The sequence below is a fragment of the Onychostruthus taczanowskii genome, unplaced genomic scaffold (assembly GCF_017590055.1).
Source record: "Onychostruthus taczanowskii isolate IOZ18803 unplaced genomic scaffold, ASM1759005v1 scaffold32, whole genome shotgun sequence".
Lineage (NCBI taxonomy): Eukaryota > Metazoa > Chordata > Aves > Passeriformes > Passeridae > Onychostruthus > Onychostruthus taczanowskii.
The window spans coordinates 2,759,928-2,781,197 of record NW_024500572.1 but is presented as its reverse complement, the minus strand read 5'-3'; the positions used below and the strand labels follow the sequence as shown (position 1 = coordinate 2,781,197).

Genomic DNA, 21,270 nt, shown 5'->3' with positions numbered 1-21,270 from the left:
CAGCATGAGCCAATTAAACAAGGATGTAAAAGTGGGCAGAAACCTGAATTCTGAATGTTGAACTGACATTAACTGAAGACTTGCCTGCATTGGTACAGTGTATTCTGCTGTAACCCAGATCCTGTTGCTTTTGTGAGCCACTTCCTTCACTGGTACTTACTAGGCTGTTAACATCATCCTCTCCTGTCAGAGTCTGTGAGAAGTGGCTAGACACCTGTCTGGACAAAACAGAAAAGCCAAATAAACCCATAAGAATAAAACTTGTCAGCTTCTTTGTACCATTCTTGAACAAAAGGCACTCCAAGATAAAAGTCAGATGGACATTTTTAAGTAGGTGAGAGAATTTTTGAATGAGACACATCAGCTGGATCAAACTCTGCCTTGGTTTCACTTTCGCAGCTTTTGGCTTTGAATTGATGTACACAAGAAGAGAATTTCTATTTTCCCATCCTAAATGACACAGACAATGTGGGGTGGCATCCTGACCCTTCAGATGCCATATGGGAAACAGCATTTATCTGCAACAGGCCTTGATGTCATCCAAAAATTTCCCACCATGCTGTGTTGCTGTGCATCTAGACTCTGACTTTTTCTGTCACAAATGGTAGTGTCCTGGCCATGTTGTTTTTCTTTAAAAGAGCTTAAAAAACCCACAGGTTTTAACAGAGTGACTATTTTTATGCCTTATACTGATTGCTTCAAAAACCTTGGCCTAACATTTTTACTTTCTCATGAATTGAATGTGTTAAGAAGGAAGGACACCTCTGTTCCAAAGCTGACGGGAATGTCACCCAGCTCATCTAACTCATAAAAGCACTGTCAAGTTTGAAAAACTATTGTATGTTCAGAAGATACTTTCTGCATTACATAAAAGTGATATAAAAGGCTTGCTTTGAAAAACAAGCCACAAGCACTTGCACCAATTCAGGTTAACAACAGACTTTTCTGGATGGAGATGAAATAGAATCTGAAGAACAAAAATACAAAGCAACTGATCAATGTTCCTTTATTTATATCCTCTATTTTGACAGCATTTCAGCCTTTTCCTCCTGGAGAACAGTGCTTTGGGATAACAATGTTGTTGGAAAGTGGCAGTGGGAACCCAGCTCTGAGTAGCAGAAGGTGGGCACAGAACCTTAGTAAGGCCACTTGGATTTCCTGCAGACTTGATCCTTGGTGCGATTGGGATCAGCGTGCGCAATGTCCTGGCCTGCTGCCCTCCCAGGAGAATGAAACCAACTCCACAAACCTCAGCAGACTTTGTTCAGCAAACTTATCACTGAGAACAGCCCTTGCTTGGCAGCACAGAGCAAAATTTGGCCTTTAGAGGCAATCAATTATGGCACATTCCTAAAACATCTTATTGTTCTTGGAATCTGCTGCAAGGGGTGACTGACCATTTCATCTGACCTTGAACAGGAGGTTCTAAAGAGCAGGCTCTAATCTCAGAAACACTGCTGTGAACCTGAGACCAATCAGAGGAGTTATTTTGGATTTTTCAGACAAGAAACAAAACCAGACGGCATGGCAAGGAACAAAACTGTGAGTGTTTTCTAGAGAAAGCTGAGTTAACTCTGCCCAACCAACCCCTCCTTGTTAAATAACATGCTATGCCACACTCCCACCTTGGAGGATCCACAGCCACATCCACCCTCCAAGGTGGTCTAACACCACATCAATGGCCTTGTTGCTGCTATGGCATCATCTCTCCTCAGTAATGCCAGACTTTGCCAGTCTGAAGTTATGCTGGGACAACTGGGGCTAAATGGATGGAAGCCAGCATCAGGCCAACCTCCTTCTGGGCCTGACTCTCCATCCCCAACACTTCACACCAGTGCAGAGAAGCTGTATCACTCTTCTGGGCTGGGCAGAACACACAGCACCCACTCCACAGGGCGGGCAGTGCCAGGCAAGGCACAGGGCCATGGGGTTCTTGGGCCACAGAGATGTCCAGCTTCTTATCTCATATTGCTTGGGACACCATTCTACCTGGTCTTAGACAGGTTTTATATCAGGTGCTGGGACCAAAAAGGAGTGATGAAGCCACTGCTCCTCTCAGCAGAGCCAGCTGGTGGCACATACCTTGGCCGTGCCTCTCTTGCTGCACAGCCACACAAAGCTGCAGCTGCTCAGTGTGTTCTGAGCCAGCTGTGTGCATCTGGCCCAGGGCAGGAGAGGTGTGAGGCCACCACTGACACTGTACACACAGGAGGTGGGGCTGGAAACGTGCAGAGCTCTCAAGGTCCGACCTCCAGGCTCAGAGTCTGAAAGACACAAGTTTGGATAAGAACCCATTAGACCGAGATTTAAAGGACCAGGATCCTCTCATGCAACAGAATACTCTCATAAAGGCACAAAATATACAAACCCTACAACACAGATCTAATGTTTTTCTTCCAATCCTTTAGTACTTTAAATCACTTACAACTGTAGACATGACAAAACATTCAGAACCAGACAGACTTCTTGGCTGTTGGTATTGTCTTAAATGCCTCAGCTCACAGGAACAAGCCACATTCTGCACAAACAGGCTTAATTTTTCAAGACATCTGTGACCACTCCTTAGGCTTTAGCTGACCACAGTACAGCTGCAAGTGGGAAACAGAAACAGGCTGGGGATGCATTTAGGTACCAGAATAGCCATAAAGAAATGAATTTTTAATTTAACACAGTCAGACCTATGTGTACATACAGCACAATATTTATAATAACAGAAGCAAACAAAGAGGAGGGGTCAGATTCCTTGAGCAAAGCAGTATTGTCTCCTCTTCCTAAGAGCTCTTGTTTTCACACTAACATCTTCCATCTGTCGGGATCTGACCTCAGCAGCGTTCATCCTCTTGTCCGTGGTGTTCCCATATAAGGTGATCTCTCTTCGGGGAGCAGATTCCCATTCGCTCAGGTTTCGGCCCACTCGGATTTGCTGCTCTCTGTGGTCGAGCTCTGTCACGACTTTGCTCGGCAGCATCTGCACAGCAGTGGCTGCAAAGGGAGGAGAGAGTCAGGAGGGAGCAGTGAAGCTGTGCCTGGAGATCCAGAGAGCTCTGGATTGTTTATTTCCATTCTCTTTCCTCCACAAGTCACCTCTGCAGGATGTCTTTGCAATAAGCAGCTTCCACAAGCCATTCCCAGACTAAATAAAAGACAAATTCTATCCAGAGAACTGGATGGAACAGTAGAGCTGAACTCTTGTAACAACTCTCATGTCATACTTTCCTTCAAAATCTGTATCACTCTCCATGCAAAATAGTTTGGAAAATGCCCCCAAAATTATACAACAAATAAACTGGAACACTGGCCCTCGAGTCTGTAAGATTTGACTCAGATAGCACATCACCCAAACTGAGATAACTTAAGACAAGTTAAGCATAAACAAATCTCAGCTGCTTCCTGTAATATTTACCCAAGGCTGCACTGAGAGTTTATAATCTCTTTCATGTCTGTGAAGATTCTCTTGTGATAAAGAGGTCAAGGCACTGAGCTAAGCCTTGATTTTTTTCTTTGAGGCAGTAATTTTGAATATTCAGACACCACTGTAAATGCCAAGCAGCATAGGGGCAGCCAGGGGGCTGCATGCATGGAGAGCACAAACCTGGTGGAAGAAAGGATCATGACTACATAAAACTTTAAGGATGACATGGGATCTCTCTCACTTTCCCCAGGCTGGGAAGTCCCACAAAACTGGGCTCCAATGTGTGATTTTGCTCCTGCCTCAATCACCTCAGCTTTCAAACACAGCAACAAGTTCAGCCAGGCCAGTTCTAACAATGTCTGGTCATGGAGATCTCCTTTCCCAGAGTCAGAACAGTCAGACTTCATGGGTTTCCATCTCACCATCTCTTTTTTCTTCTTATCTTGGCATTATCTAAAGTTTTAATCCTTCCTCTTCTTTAAGGTTACAGAGACATGAGAAGAGGGGAATGTTCCTTTCCTTCTGGGAAGGTGAGAGGGCTGGAATAGTCTCAATAGAAAGCAAAATCTCAGAGCAGCAGCCTCCCAGTGCACCCAGCCCAGATCCCTCCACCCTCACCACAAGTGCCTTCCCCTCAGCACTGAGGAAGAAAGGATGAGTATCAGTGTTTACAGAAACAGTGTTTCTCCAGGATTAAGTGGGGGGAACTCACAAGCACCTCCATCAGAAATACCATTCTCATCTGCTCTCTCTGTGTTCTACGTGCTCAAAATACTCATCGGAGAAAACAGTAACTGATACCAGGAAAGCATGACAAAGGAAAGCAGATCTCTTCTGGGAACTTGTAGGTAAATACAATTCCTAAAGGTCAGTATATGGACTGAAAGCACAAAGGAAACATGATCTGGTTTTAAAGTTCAAATCCAGGAGTCAGGAGACTTGGATTATGTTCCTGGCTCTGCCACAGTTCTCGTGCCCAACCACAAGGCACCCGTCCATCCCTTTTGTCACTTCATTTAACCACTTAAGAGCTCAGACACCAATCAGTGTCACTTCCCAGCCTTCCTGTGAAGACCAATAAATTTTAGGAAATTATTGCATGAAGCGTTTTCTGTTTCTCAGAAGGAAAAGAGGAGCTAATCTAAGTTAGTCGCAGTGCTTAGAATTGCAAAGTATTACATTTATGGTTGCCACTTACTGAGTCAAATTCTGCAGTGATTTACAACCTGTGCATTTCAATTGGCACCAATTTAACATGACTCACTGCATATTTTAATCCATCATCTGGGGACTCACATGGGATTCTAAGACTATCCAAGAACCTAATTGAAATAGCAAAGAGGCTCCAAAATCCAACTATTTCAGGCCTAAGCATGGCTTTTGAAGGATCTGCGAGAACAAACTTGCAGACTGAGAGATTCCATGAGCAAGTTTGACTTTTAATTTATAGTCTGGTTCGGATTGTTTGGTGTTTTTGAAGCTGCTGTCCTTGTTTCTGATTTATACACTGTGTATTTATTGCTACTTTGAGGCATGCTGACAACTGATGTTCAGCCTCCTCGAGGACATAAATTTGCCATTTTTCCCAGGTGAAGCCTGGGCCCAGGACTGGCTGTTCCTGTTCCACACGGATCCTCTGTGCACCTTTCCATTTCTAAGGAATTAAGTAACCATTCACCTGACACGTACATCAGCCACACTCGACATCCCTTTGTGCTGTCAAAGGCTGCCAGAAATCTTAATTGGGTAACTGCAGCAATCTGTTTGTACATCTCCTACACAGGCGACAACAACCTCCCTCAGAAGGAGCCGCAGAGCCAAGTTTATCCTCCAGAGGCTGAATCTCGGACCTATTTCTGCCACTCCTCGCACTTGTTCCGTGAAGGAGCCCCACGAGAGACTCGTCCTGTGCCGTGTCCGCCCCAGCTCCCCTCAGCCGCCATTCCCGGGCTATTCGCGGCGGGAAGGGGACGGGGCTGCGGGGCGCAGCGGGAAGGACTGACCCGGGCATGATGTGGGGACACCGGGAGGGCTCTCAGTGCGGCGGGCTCGGCGCTGCCGCAGCCGGCTGTGAGGGCAGCGATCCGCGATCCGCCACCGGAGCCCGGTACCAGCCGCTGTCCCGGCGCCGGTGCCGGTCCCCTCACAGTTCGGCCGCGCCCCCTCACGGTCAGGTCACGCCCCCTCACGGCTCGACACCGCCCCGCCACCCGTGACCACGCCCCTCCATGCGAGGCCACGCCCCCTCACCGACCGGCCCTGTTCGCGCCTCTCGCCGGTAACGCCGGAAGTGACGCCACGCCCGTGTCCTGGCAACCGTCCCCGCGGTAACGGCGCGCGCGAGGCTCCGGTCGAGGCCTCCCCGCCAGGGCCCGGCCCGGGCCCGATCCCGCAGCCCCGCCAGGGCCCGACCCTGACCCCGATCCCGCAGCCCCGCCAGGGCCCGGCCCGGGCCCGATCCCGCAGCCCCGCCAGGGCCCGACCGAGCCCCGATCCCGCAGCCCCGCCAGGGCCCGGCCTGCCCCGCTCCCGGTGGCCGCCCCCCCGGCATCTGCCGTGTGTGCTCTGCAGAGGTTTCCCCGGGCCACAGCTATGGGTGAGCAGATGCAGTTCATTGTTGAGAAGCTCAATCAGGAGCCCTTCAGGAAGAACTACAATCTGATCTCGTTTGACTCCCTGGAGTCGCTGCAGCTGCTGCAGCTGCTCAGCGATGTTCTGGGCGAGATTGACCCGAAGGTAAGGAGGGCACTCAGACCTCCTGAGGTGGCCTGACACTGGAATTTGCTTTTATTTAAGTCTGGCTCAGTATAGTCATGCGGCGTGTTTGTCTCACCAAAAGAAGCTTGTGTGAATCTTCCAGGAAATAAATGTGCTGGCGAGAATCCTTCCTGCCTGTACGTCTGAGTGCTCTTGGCAAACCAGCAAAGGCTCCTTGGGCAGGGCGGCAGCATCCCCCTTCCCCAGAGGCTGGTGGCGATGTTTTTCCTGTGAAATTAAAGATCTTGGTTCATCCTGACAATCGTGTTTGGTCAAAGTCAGGCTGTGTCCTGCACGCACCCAGGGCAGGAGCTGATCGAGAGCTGAACCTCATGACTGTGCTGTTGCAATGGAAATTGTATCCCACTCCTTGGAGGCTGCCAAAAGTGTGTGTGAGGTCAGAAGGGACCATTCATACACCTGGGGTGTGGATACCTGTGCCAGGATATCCGACTTCCAGGGTGGATGTGATCAGTGGCACTGCACAGATGGGATCCCATGAGCCAGGAGAAGATATTCCTGGAGTAAATTGACAGGAAAATCCATTAGAAGAGAATTGAAGTTTGGTGATTTCAGGGATGTTCTGTACAGACCATCTCATTATTGTCTGGTAAATTATAAAGTCAATTCTTTCAGTGTTGCCAGATAATTAACATCACTTGGACAAACAAGTTTATAAAAATAATAATAATAATAATATAATTGATGGTTGGAAAAAAGATAGTGTTATCCTAAAAATCAGTAATTAATTATTAAATTGATTGTTTTGTAATTGTTACAATAATTTTTACTATATGAATATAATAAAGAATAATTACTTATTTCATTTTAAAACCCATTCAGCATGCTGTTGACATCAGAGAGGAGCTGCCGGAACAAACAGCTAAAAGAATGCTGAGTCTGCTTGGAATCCTGAAATACAAACCTCCAGGGACTCTGTCAGACCTGTGAGTACCTTTTTGCCTACAAATCATGTTAAAACTTCTTTTTTGGCTTATAAGGTACTGACCTTTAGTTCAGATGAGCGCTGCTCCAATGTCCCCATGGGTGCTGGGAGGGGATCCCAGGTGTGGCTGCAGCTGGGCTCTGTTCCCATATCCCCGGGGATGTTTTGGGGTCCCAGCTGGGCTCTGTTCCCATATCCCTGGGGATGTTTTGGGGTCCCAGCTGGGCTCTGTTCCTTGTCCCCGGGGATGTTTTGGGGTCCCAGCTGGGCTCTGTTCCCATATCCCTGGGGATGTTTTGGGGTCCCAGCTGGGCTCTGTTCCGTGTCCCCGGGGATGTTTTGGGGTCCCAGGTGTGGCTCCGGGTGGGCTCTGCCTGCAGTGGCGCTCCGGCCGGCAGAGGGCGCTGCCCGGTCCCGGTCCCGGTCCCGTCTCACCTGTGCCAGGTGCTCCCAAATCCCGCGCTCCCCCCGCTCTGCCGGCATCCCCCAAGGCTGTCACAGGACACGAGGAGCTGTCACTGCTGGCTTTATCCTTGTAGTGTGCTACGGGGTTTTTATCTGACTCAAGGTAGAAGAATCGGGAGCCCGAACTGCAGACTTCCAGCTCAGAATGGGTTGGGTTGGAAGGGACTTTGAAGATCACCTGTTCCAACCCCCTTTCACTATCCCGGGTTGCTCAGAGCTCCATCCAGCCTGGCCTTGGACACTTCCAGGGATGGGACAGCCACAGCTTCTCTGGGCATCCTGTGCCAGGGCCTCACCACCTCACAGGGAAGAATTCCTTCCTGATTCAAAGCCCTCTGTCACTGTGAGGCCATTCCCATTGTCCTGGTAAAAAGTTCCTTTCCATCTGTATTTTGTGCTCCCTTCAGGTTCTGGAATGTGCAAATCCTTCAGCCTTATCCCTTCCAGGCTAATCAAACCCAAGCCTCATCATGAGCACTTTCTCTTCTAACAGCATTACGAAAATCATTAGGCAAGTGGAGAAGGAATGTCAAAACATTGCAGATTTTTTGTTCCAAGCCAGCATCATTCTTTTGTTGGAGATTTATTGGCATTTTCTCCTGGTTGCTTCCATACAGGAGTGCTTTTCGCCAAGGGCTGGTTACTGGAAGCAAAACTGTAATTCATCCTGTCTTGCACTGGCTTCTTCAGAGGACCAGTGAACTCAGGACAAGAGCTTACCTGGCACGGTTCTTGGTGAAGCTGGAGGTGCCAGCAGAGTTCCTACAGGATGATACTGTGGCTGACTTCAACAAACAGGTACCATTCCTCATGAATGCCAACACTGCACGTTAATTAAAGTGCCAGTGGGAGGAGGGATAAATTAATCAGGGAGTTAATGCTGGCATACATGTTCAAGTGAGTTATGTTAAAAGCTTGTTGGAATCAAGGATAAGCAAAGATTCATAATAAAAAGTTGATGTCTTGACCACTTTTCTTCCAATAACCCTGAAATTATGTATTAATAAGTAGCATTGAATTAAAAGGCCTTAAGCCCATTAAACACTGGGTGCCAGATAATGTTCAGAGCCATTTTGGCTTAGACAGACTTTTAGTTCCTAATTTTTGAGCAGGTTTGAGGGTTTTTATCTATGAAATATGACCTGGATATTTTTAACTTTATAAAATTACCACTTCAAACAAGTCCAGCAAATGTTATGACTAAAAGTCGATGTCTCCTAATTGTCCATTGATTGTATTTCTAGCCATGATAGTCCTGTGATAGTATTTGATGCCTAATAATTGTAAGAGTCTTACTCCACTTTTGCTTTAACCATTTATTTTTTTGTGAATAAAGAAAAGATTTCTTTTTCTCTGTGCTGATATTCCTACTTGTTATGTTCTCACTTCTTTTGTGAGCATTAAATGTTGATTTTAGATAGTCAGACTAGGTGGGTTTGAAATGTAAAACTTGAAGTGAACCAAAGTTTTGGCTTTATTATCTGAAGTACATATTTACTTATTTTTTTCCAGTTTTCTGTGCCTTTTGTTCTGCTAAACCACAGTGTGTTTGAGTGTTTGTAAGAGGTAACTTGATCTGTTAACTCTGCATTAGCAAGGCTGAACAGTCTGACTGAGACTTGACTAAGCCTTTTATTTTTTTGTTACCTCTAACAATATTGGATTTATACCTTGAAATAACTCAGCAGAAGTAGCAGAGAGAGAAAGGAATGCAGATTGTATGTTTTGTTCAGTATGTCACAGTCTTAATGTGTATAAATATCCACCTCCATAATTTCCATTACGTAAGATGTGTTCCTTTTTGGGATTACAGTAATAGAACCATCTCATTAAACTAATACTCTGCTGATTAATCCAAAACAGAAGCTGGGGTAATAAAATGCCTTACTGCAATATAACATGACAGTGCAAATATTTAGATACTAATGAATTAAACAATTAGCCTGAATTATTTAAATACAGTCTTGCAATGGTGTCTTTTAAGGGAAATTTCAAAAATGAGAGTTCAGACACCTTTTAACACAGTCAAGTTCTATGGGTGTGTAAAATCAAGTTAAAATGAACTTCTGTGAATTACTTATAGAAGATACTCAGCAAACCTGCCACCTTCCCAGCCCTGTTGTGATTTAGACATTGGATTGCCTGCAATATATAATTTAAGAAATAAGCAACTTCAGGCATTAATCTCATTGTTCAGGCTTCAGTGATTTGCTCCCAGGTGCCAGAGATCTCTTTCCATATAGGAACCTGGGTGGTTTTTTGGTCATTTGAGTGTGTCCCTTATTTCATGTGGAGCACTCAAAGGGAAAAGGAAAAATGAGTTTTTTGTTATGATCCCTCAAACTCTGCTCTGCCTTGTTTGAATCCTGCCATTGGCCTTGAAATTTCATGTTCCAGTGGGGAAAAGTCTTATGGAACTCCTCTTTTGACAGAGGTAGAGGCACACAAAGGAAAACTCTTGGACACCAGCAGTGGGATTGAGTTGCTCAGAGACCCCTGCTCATTTTCATTCTTGTTAAAGGACTTCCAGAGTGCATCAGGGCTACCATGGAAGCAGCTGGGTTTCACTCCTGCATTTTGTAACTTGTTCCTCCTCATCCAGCCCGTGCATTCCTTGTCACACCATTATTTGCCACTTAATCCAGCTCTTTGTGATTTTATCTTCTTCTCCTTAGCCATTTTATTGCTATTTTTTTGAATTCTTTCCAGCTACTGAAGCAACCAGAACTGAGCAGAGTGCTCTGGATGCTGCTTCCCCAGGGCTTTAGAGAATGGAGGTGCTGCTTCACTGCTCAGGGCTCTGATGCCTTTGTTTGAACTGGCCTTTGCTGTTGCCATTTGGTATTCACCTGCTCTTTCCAGGAAGTAAAAAATGACTTGATACTCTCCTTTTAGATTTTTCCATCTCATTGAAGGGCTGTTTCTGTGGAGATAATCTTTCCTTCTACCACAGCTCGTGTTTCTCCGAGTTGAATCTAAATTTATTTCCTCTCCATATTTCTAAACTCTTGCTGTCCCCTGTTATTTCTCTACCCACACAGACTTTCACACTGCCTCTCAGTTTAAGATTCCTGGTGGGCAAAGTACTGGTGTGGAAGTAGCACACTGTCTCCTTGTCTCTGAGTGCTGAGCTGCATCTATCAATCTCTGGGATGCTGTGGGGGTTATGCAACGTGGCACAGCCATTTCTCACGTGTTCACTCAGCTCTGCTCTTGGGCCACTCTGGAAACTCAAGCCCCATTGCTTCCTTCAGAAGTGTTGTTAGAGCAAGCACTTCCTTTTGGGGCTGATTTATGTATGTGGTATACACAGATGTATAGTAAGAGAGAGTAATTTATTAATTTATTCCTCTTGGGTGACATTTTCCTGTTTTGCAAATACACTGTATACTACAAAAGGTGAAAGTACTGAGGAAATTGTGAAGTTCTGATTGTCTCTTCAAATGGAAGATAATGCACTGTGATTTTTTTATTTCTGCTTTATAAGTTGACAGGCTTTTGCGATGAGAAAATGCCTTTTTGTCTTGTTCTCATATATTTCTATGTCTACATTTACTGTCTTAGTAGTAAAACAGTGTGTTGATCTGAAAATCCTTAGACACAGAGCTCATTCTGCACAATTTCCATTTAATTTCACAGTATGAAGAACTCATGGAAACATTTAAAAACCTACATAAGGAGCATGAGCATCTCAAAATATCTTGTTTATCAACTGCAGAAATAAGAAGGGTAAACAAACTCAAATTTTTCTCTTTAGTTGGTGTTTTGCATCTCAGTTCCATGTTTGTTGGCTTTGTGGACAGTGTGAAAGCCACAGAGACCAGAGCTGGTGGGCACTGCAGCTGCCTCTTGAACTGCTCTCTGTTGGCAAACACAAAGTCCTTGCTCGTGTTCAGAGCTGAGCTTTCTGCAGCAGATTGGGGAACGAGGCTGCCAAGACTCTGTGCAGCATGATTTCCAAATATTGGAGCTCCATTTCCTCTGAATGCAGACTGATACAAATCCTTTTGCTTTCCTGATAGCTGCTAATAATTCCAGAGGGTGTTGAATGAATTAAGAGCTTAAGTCAACAGAAATGATGAACCCACGTGGCTCAAGTGTTAAGTGGAGGTATTTGCTCTGTTTCAGCAAAATAATTAAGCTTGTGTACAACTTTCCAGTGGACACACAGAGAAGCCAAGCAAATGTTGAGATAAGGTTTACATTTGGAGGATTTTTTTTTCCTTTCTCTCATAACTATCAATCTGCAGAGTCCTCATGGTGTAAAATAGGACTAAAGGAGAATAATAATAATCAGATACATGTTTCAGCACTAGAAAGTGTTTCTTTTAAGACAGTTTTAATACAAGAAGTGGCAGCAGACATCTCTCATAAGCAGCTTCATGCAAATTGGTCTGCAAGGAGTGGGTAATGCTGGTGACATTAAGAACATATGTCAGACTGCATCAGATGTGGAATTCATACTGATTCGTTCCTTGGTGGTTTCTGTTTGTTTGTTTTTATTTTAGAGAAATCCACCTGCTTTCATTTTAAATGTTCACTGTAATGCTCAAGGATGCAGATGAAGAATGTTAGCATAAAGAGAGTGGGAACTGTGGGGGAAGTAAGAGAGAAGAGAGATTGGAATCCTGGATGTTTGATCATAGATCAATAAAATTATAACCGCCTCCATCTATTCAGAGAAGAATTCTGATTTTCATATTAATTTGAAGAGAACTTAGTCCAATCCAATATAGATGGGGAATAAATTAATGTTTCTTTATCTGTTTTTCCTGCTTTTCAGGACATCAGTGCAATGGAAGAGGAGAAAGATCAACTGGCCAAGAGAGTAGAGCGTCTTAAGAAGAGGGTAACAAGAGAAGTAACACTCCTACATTTCAGTGTCATAATCCTTGGCCTGCAACTCTGATTCTGGAATGCAAACAAGGATTAAGATAAACACACTGTATGTCTAGGAAGGAATCAAGTAACTAATTGACCTACAGGGAATCTCCCCAGGCGTTGATCCAGAGCTTTTAAGAATCTCAAGTCCAGTACTTTGCTGTCATTTCTGAGTAGTAACGTGTATGGAAGGGAAGTGCTAAGTGGGCTTGTGAGACATATGATCTCTTTAATGTATTTCTCAGCTATCTGACAGCAACATGCACTATTTATCCACTTGCTGTAGGTGGAGACAGTACAAAATCATCAACGGATGCTTGAAATAGCAAGACAGCTTCGCTTAGAGAAAGAGAGAGAAGAATCTCTGGCTCAACAGAAACAAGAACAAAAAAGTCAGGTAACACACCTATTCAAGAGTTGTTGATGTTTGCTTGGGAATCTGGCATTTTAAAAATACATCAGGAACAGCAGTAGTTGGGAGAGTTTCTCCCAATCCCAGAAAATTAAATTCAGTTTAAAAGATCTATGTATATTTTAAGGGAAGAGGCTTGACCCTGCAAGTTTTGAACACCACACTGAAGGTACTTGGCTGCCTCAGCTGCCACTGACATCATCCTTTAGCATTCCCAGGAAATGTTCCATGACTTACTGCTGGAGCACCCAAAGGGAACTCTTCACATTTATGGTAGTGAGCAAATATTTCCTTGGTTTAATTTCTATCTCTGCGATCTGCACGAAGGTTTCAGGGGCTGAGCAACACAGCAAGTACATTGTATTTTTCCTGGGTGGGGGACAATATGTATTCAGGAGCAACCTTGGGATTTAGGCCCCTGAATTTGGGAAAAATTATGTCCTGAGAAGCCCTGGGAGCAGTTGACATCCAAGTGTAAGGGTGGGTTTTATTCCTGTCCCCTGTTGTCAAAACAAGATACTTCTATAGAATCCAGTGCCATTTTGTCTCACCAAAATCTGTATCCTGAACTTCAACACTACTAAAATGGGGAAAGCCCTCAGATTTCTTCTATTGCAGCCTTTGTCTGGATGTGGGATCACTGGGAATCAGTGGCCTCTCAAGCTGTTTGGTCTTTGCTGGAGCCCAAGATCATGACTAAAATGAATGTGATGTCCAGTTAATTCCAGTTCTTACTACACATCTCTCTAAGTCACAAAAATGCAAATCAGCTGGGGCTTGTTTGGCAGGAAGCTTTCCAGACTGCTCTTGGGATGGACAGTGGATTGCTGTGACAACTCAGCTGCATTGCAGGATAAGGAGAGTTATCTGCTGCAATCCTGATTCCTGCTGCCTTTTGTTGTTGTTGTAATGTTCAAGCCACTCATATTTTTGGTTGAAAATTGTTGGATGAATTTCTGCCATCAGAGAAAATACCACTTGGGAGAACAAGAACACTCTTTTCAATTAACAGGAGGGAGTATCAAGTAAACCCAGGCCAAGTGTTGAAAATTTGGTCTGGCACATTTCCCTTGTGAAACAGAAAATCACCAGGCATTAAAGCTGCCATGTTTTGTGTCTGGGGTTCCTCTGGGGCTCTGTTGGTTGTTTGCACATGGATTTCCAAGGAATGACCCTGTGTGTGTCCAATTGTCTCTCCAAAGTTGTTCCACACGGAGCAGAGGCTGCAGAGAGCCCAGGTCCAGCTGAAGGAGATGCAGCACGTGGTGGCAGATTCCAAACCAGAAAGTGAGTAGGGCTTTTCCTCTTCCATCCTAGGTTAGTGTGGTGCAAAACATGCGATAGAATGGTGTAGAAATTACTTCCAAAATGATGGGCTCTGACTACTTCTTAATTTAAATTTAGTAAATCAAGTCACTGTCCTGCTCTTTCAAGAACATTTACTATTGCAGTTGCATCACACAACTGCTTTGGCAGCTCTTCTGAGTTAAAGGATTTTTCTCAGTCACCACCTCGTAGCATTGTTAATACTTTATAATTTTACTTTGATTTTTTAATGATTCTCATCTGCCACTGAACCACAAGTGGAACTAAAGGAGTATCTGAACCATCTCACAGGGACTTGCAGTGGATTTTATAACTGTTCCTTTTTTGCAGTAGCTATCAGAGAGTTTATACAGCAAAGCTGTGTCAACAATTCTATTTCAGTTCCTGGGTTTTTTTAAGGCCAATGGAAACTCGATGGGTTCAGTTCACAGAAGCAAAGGTAACATAATAAAAAGCCAGTAAATATGTCATTTAATCACTGAGATGAAAATAAAGTTAACATATTTAATTTCCTTATCTCAAGTCCTGCTTGCAGGAGAAAAAAACAAAAAGTATTTAGATGTTCCCAATCAAAGCTTGGAGTCATTACTTAAGAAAACTTGTGTTGAAATTTTGCCCAAAGACCTCAGGACTCAGCTTTGTAGTTGCTTTCCCCAGTTACAAAGGCACTGCCTGTAGCAGCAATTACAGAATGCCAACTGTGGGGTTTTTTAAATAATTGAAATTAGGTGACCACAGTGCACTGAATGGGTTCCATTTATTTTAAAAGCTTTGCTGGTCTACAAGGTAGCACAATTTATTTCATTTTGAAGATTCCTTTTGGCTGCAGTTTGGTACCTCAGCTGCCTCCTGGTATCAGCCTTGTCTGCTGACAGTGCAACAGCTGGATTTTCACTGGAAGTCAGATCCTTCCCTTTAAAGGAAACTTCTTGCATTTTTAATGCTTCAGGTGTTTTTACTTCCTAAACAAGATAAAATGTTCACATTTGTTGCTAATGAGCAGAAGCTTTGTTGTTTGTCTTATGGATTTGATTACTTCATTTTATAATTAATTTTATATTTAAAGAAATGTAAAGGAACTCTGTAAGGAATGCAAGTAGCACGTATTCATGAGAATTATTAGCATGCAATTAGCATCAGCCTGCTTGAGCTGTGCCAGGAGAATATGCCTTGTGCTTGGTAGGATTTTAACTCTTAGAAACATCATATTTAGAAGACTTTGTGTTGTATCATTAATTGTTATGAGCTGCTACAAAACAGCTGGAAGTGATGCTGCTGGTTCACAGAGCACTCCTTCCCTGCTTGCTCATTTCAGTCCTGCCCTGTTTATTAACTTCAATCTTTCCCTGTTTAATAACTTCACTACTACTCAGGATATTGTTTAACTAGAGAAGGATTTGCTGCTGGTAGCACTAAGTAACGTGAATTTTCATATTCTGGAGGGGTTTTTTGGTGGTTTTTGTTGTATTGAATATGAACAGTATTTTTATTAACGCTGGGCTCTGGTCTGAATTACCACAGCCCAGCTCACACTTACTCTGCAAGACTGACACCATTTTGCTCTGCTGCACAAACAGAAATTGATAACATGAGGAAACAAACCAAATCTCTGAATTCTTGGTCTCTGTCCATTTCACAGACATTACTGGTTACTTTATTGGCAGAAGTGAATGAGTAGCTTGAAAATATTGATTAAAAGAATGTGTTAAAATTATCTGTTGATGAACAGTAAAATGTGTAATTTATAAACTTCATTAAGTTAATATGTAGAAATAGATTTAGAACACTGAGAACTTCAAAGATACTTGTCAAAGAGGAATTGCTTTGTGCAGATGCCTATTTTATTTCATTATTGATGAAAACCAGAAATTTAGGAACCTATTACTTAAATATTCCATTTGGTATAAAAAATTAATATTTTTCTCTTCCACAAAATGATCTTTTCCTAAAATTCAATGTTTAAATGATCTCCTCCAGCACTGCAGACCACATTACAATTAAAGTTATAGAAGTATTTGGTAAAAGAGACTGATTTAGTTGGAACTTTATTTCATCTTCAAATGATTTTATTCATTATAAAGTTGCTGTCAATCGATGCAAGGTTGTGACAAAGCACTCTTAAGATAATTTGATATCTGTGATGAGAATACAAGTCTGGTTGGTGAGATTGATGGTGTGGCTGTAGTTGATTTTTTTAAGGTCATTAACTCTTCTACCCCATTTTGAACAAACAAGGCAGCAAAAATCCAATGTGGTCTCTGTTAAAATGATTGAAAGGAGTTCAGTGGAAGGTTTGAAGAAATGGAATGGATGTTTGGCTTTTTTTTTGTTTGGTACTTACACCAGATTCCTGAAAGCAAATAGCAAATGATCACTGCTGAAATAAAAATAAGGAAATGGCTGAATAATGAGGAGACCCTTGATTCCAAGTGACCACAATCACTTGGGAAGCCAAGCTCGTGCCAACAGTATTTATTTTAAGGATAGCCAAATTCCAGGCTATTCCTCCAGGAATAATGTATATGCAATGTATTTATGGCATGTGGGGCTCTTTCCTAGGAAGTGTCTGAGAAGAATTTGTGGCTCAGGGGTGGGAATGGGAGAGCTGGAGCTCCCAGTGCCACAGATGAGGTGCCTTCCCTGCTTTCATTTCTGGGAGAAAATGCCACAGGAGAGTTTCTTTGCCTCTGGGTTTGGCTCTGGCACATCCAGCCCTGCAGCCCCAGGCCAATTCAACATTCAAGAAGAGCACTGAGAGGTCAGAGGGGTTTCAAAGAGCTCTAATAATAATTATAAACATAAAAAGCAGAACTCAGAATCACAAATTCAGGAAGCTTTTGGTTTTTCAGGGATATGTGGAAGGGATGATTGATCTGCCAGTGTTTGCATGTCCCAGGCCTCTGTTCAAGAGAGGGAAAGTGGAAGTGGTGTTCTTGGAAGCTGTGGAGGGAATCATTTCAGCCCTCTCTTTGTGGCTGCAGAAAGGGAAGGAAGGATTTGATGCTGGAAGTCTGTTCTAGACTTGGTGATGGCCTTCCCATGTGGTATTAAACCAGTTGTTGGCAGAGAATCTGTGAAATGAGTGTCCCTCTCCCTTTCCCCCCCCTTTTAAAAACTGAATTCCTGTTGCAAATGGTTCTGGTCCAGGATGCCCAGTTGGCAGCCTGTGGTGGGATTCTGAGCACAAAGTTAATCAAGATTTAGCTCCATTAACAGAATTGTGCAGAGAAAATTGCCTCTCTTCTACATGACTGAGCAAGCACGAATAAACTCTTTCTCCCATCCCTCTCTTTATAATAATAATAATAACAAAAAAAATTGAATGGAAAACATGAGGAGTGCTCTGAATAGCTCTCCACATGTAAATATGTGGTTGGCAGAAGCTTGCTAAAATAACCTGAGGGCACAGAGCCAGATTTCTGTGCTGCTTACGTGTGTAGATTTTGTAACCATAAGTCACAATGTTGAAACATTAAAAACAGAATTTATATGTGTAATGGAAAGATCTGAAGTATGCTGGCCTTTTTTCCTCTCTAGCCTGGGAATTTCAAAAGAATGCTTTTCACTGAAAAAAAACCCCAAACCAGGAGCTGTCCTGTGTTTTGGTTTTTAAGGTTCTGTTAAGCAGCAAAAGTAGCTCTTAGGTAGTTACTTCTCCATGTGTTGAGTTGTACAGGAGGAAAAATATATCCAGTATTCAGGAAAGAAATGAAATTACTCATGAGGGATGTTGACATCATGTCTTTCCCCATCAAGAAATCAAGTTTTAACTTGTTTTATTGCTCCATGAGGACTCAGCACAACACAGAACCACTCAGGGGGCAACAGGACTTGGTAGCAGCTCCGAGGTTATTTGAGAAATAAATCAAATTGTGATCAAGGTTATACCCATGAAGTCAAAAGGTCTCTGCTCTTATCAAAGCTCTTGTGGTTCTTTGCTAAGTTTCTTGTCATATCTACAACAAGTCATTTAAGCATGTACATTTTTATCTGAAAACTGGAGTAGCACAAGAAATGAATTGTAGGTTATATATGCAGGTTTCTTTGCTGCTAAAAACCTCCAGAAATTGATTTAATTAAAATATTCACATTTCATATCAGAAGAATGCAATTGATACCACCTTGATTTCCACACCAAAGATCTTGGTTATAAATATCAGACTGGGAGGGGTGCTCCAGTCAGTTCTGAGGTGACAATTCAGCTCACAGGGTACGTGGGAAGCAGCTCTGCTGCATTTGCAGAGGTGGGAGATTTCTAGTGAGACACTAAGATGTGGTCCCTCCTGCCCAGCCCTGTCATGGGCTGAGGAAGATGGGAATTGAGCTCTTCTGGAGGAAAGAAGTGGGAAATCTCTCCCAGTAAGTCCCAGCGTGTTTCCCAGGGTGCAGCTGCAGTGCCAAGTGCTCGGGCAGAGGAACTCCACTCTCCCACTCCAGAACCAGTCTGGGGGCTCTTTGTTTTAAATAAATGATAAATGGCCCCTCCACGAAGGGAAGAGCTCCTGTGGATGTGTTGCTTTCCATAAACACAGAAATCAACAAGCTGGGAAAGAGGAACTCCCACTCGTTTTTAGTTTGTGTTGACTTCCTTGGCAGTGCTGCTTTCCCCAGGGCCTGTTTTTTCTCCCAGTTCTTGAGGTTTTCTCAAGAGCTGATGGCTTATTTCCCTTCTGGCAGCTCTCCTCTCAGAGTGGGCTGGGAGCAGGGCTCAGGAGGCTCTCTCAGGACACTGATTTAGAGGTAAATAGCAGCAGAAAAACGGGGGCCCCTTTTCCTGGGCTCTTTCACTTGGTTCTGACCTTTCCCTTTGGCAGTCAGGCTTCTTAGCCTGAGAACCAAAAGCTGTTTTCATCTACATCCTCTCCAATGCCTGTTCAGCAGCATCAGCTGCACTTTTGTATCTCTGCTCTCAACTTCCCTCTGCTTGTGCAGTAAATGAAAGAGATGGAGATTGTGAACTTCTTGTTTTCCTTGGCATTTCATCACAATTCCATCTTCTCCCTAATATGGAGAGAACCAAAATCCCAACCATAACAAGTTGTTTGAAAATGAAAAAGAACCCTGGATCACCTAGATCATGAAAAATACTCTGAAATACCCATTCCCACTCTCATCTGACCTTCTGACTCTTGCAGTCCTTGGCACTGTTGTCTCTGAGGAATTAGTGCACTGAACTGCCTGTTGTCAGTGGAGACTGTGCAGTGTCATTTAAATAGATGTTTCCTTTTACTCTGTTGCATTTTTCTATCTGTGAATTGTTCTTATTTTGGGTTTATTTATAAATGATCTGTTAAGGAGCCTGAATTACTCTGCCTAGAAAGAGCCAAGTCCTCCTGAGCCTGGTAAGGTGTAGGTGCATCAGGCTGGTGTCCAGCAAAGCTTATAAATGGGATTGCTTTTTTCTATTGGATTGTTATTTTCTGCATTCTCAGTCTATAAACTGTCCTGAGGTTAAATGTTTGTTCTTTCAAGAAGAAATCTTTACAGGGAGACAGTCTGTGTTCCAGCAATGCAAAGGACCCTTAAAGTAGGCATATTAAACATTTTAATGCCTTTTTAAATGCCAGACAGAAAAACAGTTTTGTTTTAAGCATGAATATCCAAGGATATAATAAATCTATCAACGAGCTAGGCCAAATTAAGATTTTTCTACAGATAAAGGTTCAATGGCTGTTTATGTCAGCAGTGTGTGTTGAATTCTGTATGTGACTCAGCTGGAGTTTCCTGTGAGAAGGGGTTTACTTGTTATTAATGAGAAGAATCTCCCAAGGAGCTGATAGTTACATGTTCAAGATAGAGGTGCATAATAAATCCTCTTATATTGTTTAAGATCCAGATTAAAAATTTAAATCAAGTAACTCCCCCTTTCTCTGAGCACTGAAGACTCAAATGTTATGCTGTTGTTATTGTAATCAGCTGCTAAATACTTTAATGTGTTGGGGAAATCAAACTTAATTATCTGCTACATTGCTTTTATAGACACTCACTGATTTAATTTGTTTTTAAGGTTTAATGAAGAAACTAGAAGAGGAAATAAATTTCAATTCCTACCTGGTAAATGAAAAAATACCCAGAGAGATGGAAAGTAAAAAGACTTCAGTGTATTTCTTACAAAAGGTGGTTGCAGAGCCAGCCATGACTCAAGCTGATCTCACTGCACTGGAAAGTGAGGTGAGGGACCAAGGTCACCCTGCATTTGTGTTCTGCATTTGTGCTGAGCTGCCTGGACTCTGCAATGTTCTTATCCCAGAGAAAATGTTTCATTCCCAAAGCAGCATCTTTGCTGCTGTAAAACCAAAGGTGTCTCAATCCCTAAGTGCAAACTCTCTGATAAGGTGTTTTTAAATACCCACAAAAGGGACACAAATAAACCAACCCCAAAGCCAAACATATCCTCAGGTGCTGTCGAGGAACTTGTGTTAATGCAGCACTAAAGGGCTGATTTTCCTTCTCTTCAGATTTCACTTGTTTGGAACTCTCCCTGCCATCGAGGGGCTTTTATCCCAACAGATCCAGGACATTCCCTGAGGGATGTGTCCTCACAAGATGATGCCTTAATCCATGTGCAATGGCTCAGAACTGCTCAGTGTTTGGAAGAGCCCTGCATTGTTTGGTTTAGTTTTTAAGATCAAAGAAAATATAGGCATCAAATACTTGATTTACCTTTCCAGGCTTTTTCATAAGTTAAAAGCAAATACTCTTAGAAAAAGACTTATTTGTCAGATATAATCAGAACGTGCAAAGGGGTTTGTTGCCACACAAGTACATTTATATATTAATATATTAACTCAATGAAGTTTTCCTATTTGCATAATCCTAAATAAAAGCTTAAATATGAAATATAATGTCCTAGAAGAATTTAGAGGAATGCTAATTATTAGTATTTCTATTGATGATAATGATGAAGATTTACACCAATGTTAGAGGGAAGAAGAGCAGTTTCTTACCAGCTGGTGTTTAATACCCCTGGGATTTCCAGCTCAGGCTTTGCCATGAAATGGAGATAATGAGGAAACAGAGTATCCATCTTAAGGGATGACAGCATTAATAAATGGCAGATTAGGGCTGAAA

The 21,270-nt window shown here is 43.0% G+C and overlaps 1 protein-coding gene across 2 annotated transcripts in view; it reads left to right on the top strand.

Moving 5' to 3' along the window:
- The first annotated feature begins 5,747 nt into the window (after positions 1-5,747).
- The window catches only part of IFT81 (intraflagellar transport 81), a 38,306-nt gene continuing 22,783 nt past the window's right edge, over positions 5,748-21,270 (top strand). The window contains exons 1-8 of one of the 2 annotated variants that reach the window (XM_041410187.1): positions 5,748-6,148; positions 7,013-7,116; positions 8,198-8,378; positions 11,220-11,309; positions 12,364-12,429; positions 12,748-12,858; positions 14,076-14,160; positions 20,207-20,370. In XM_041410187.1, coding sequence (XP_041266121.1) covers positions 6,005-6,148; positions 7,013-7,116; positions 8,198-8,378; positions 11,220-11,309; positions 12,364-12,429; positions 12,748-12,858; positions 14,076-14,160; positions 20,207-20,370 — 945 coding nt within the window. In that variant the 5' untranslated portion in view covers positions 5,748-6,004. Of the gene's footprint in view, positions 6,149-7,012; positions 7,117-8,197; positions 8,379-11,219; positions 11,310-12,363; positions 12,526-12,747; positions 12,859-14,075; positions 14,161-20,206; positions 20,371-21,270 lie in introns of those variants that run through there. The other variant, XM_041410188.1, reaches the window with a different exon arrangement.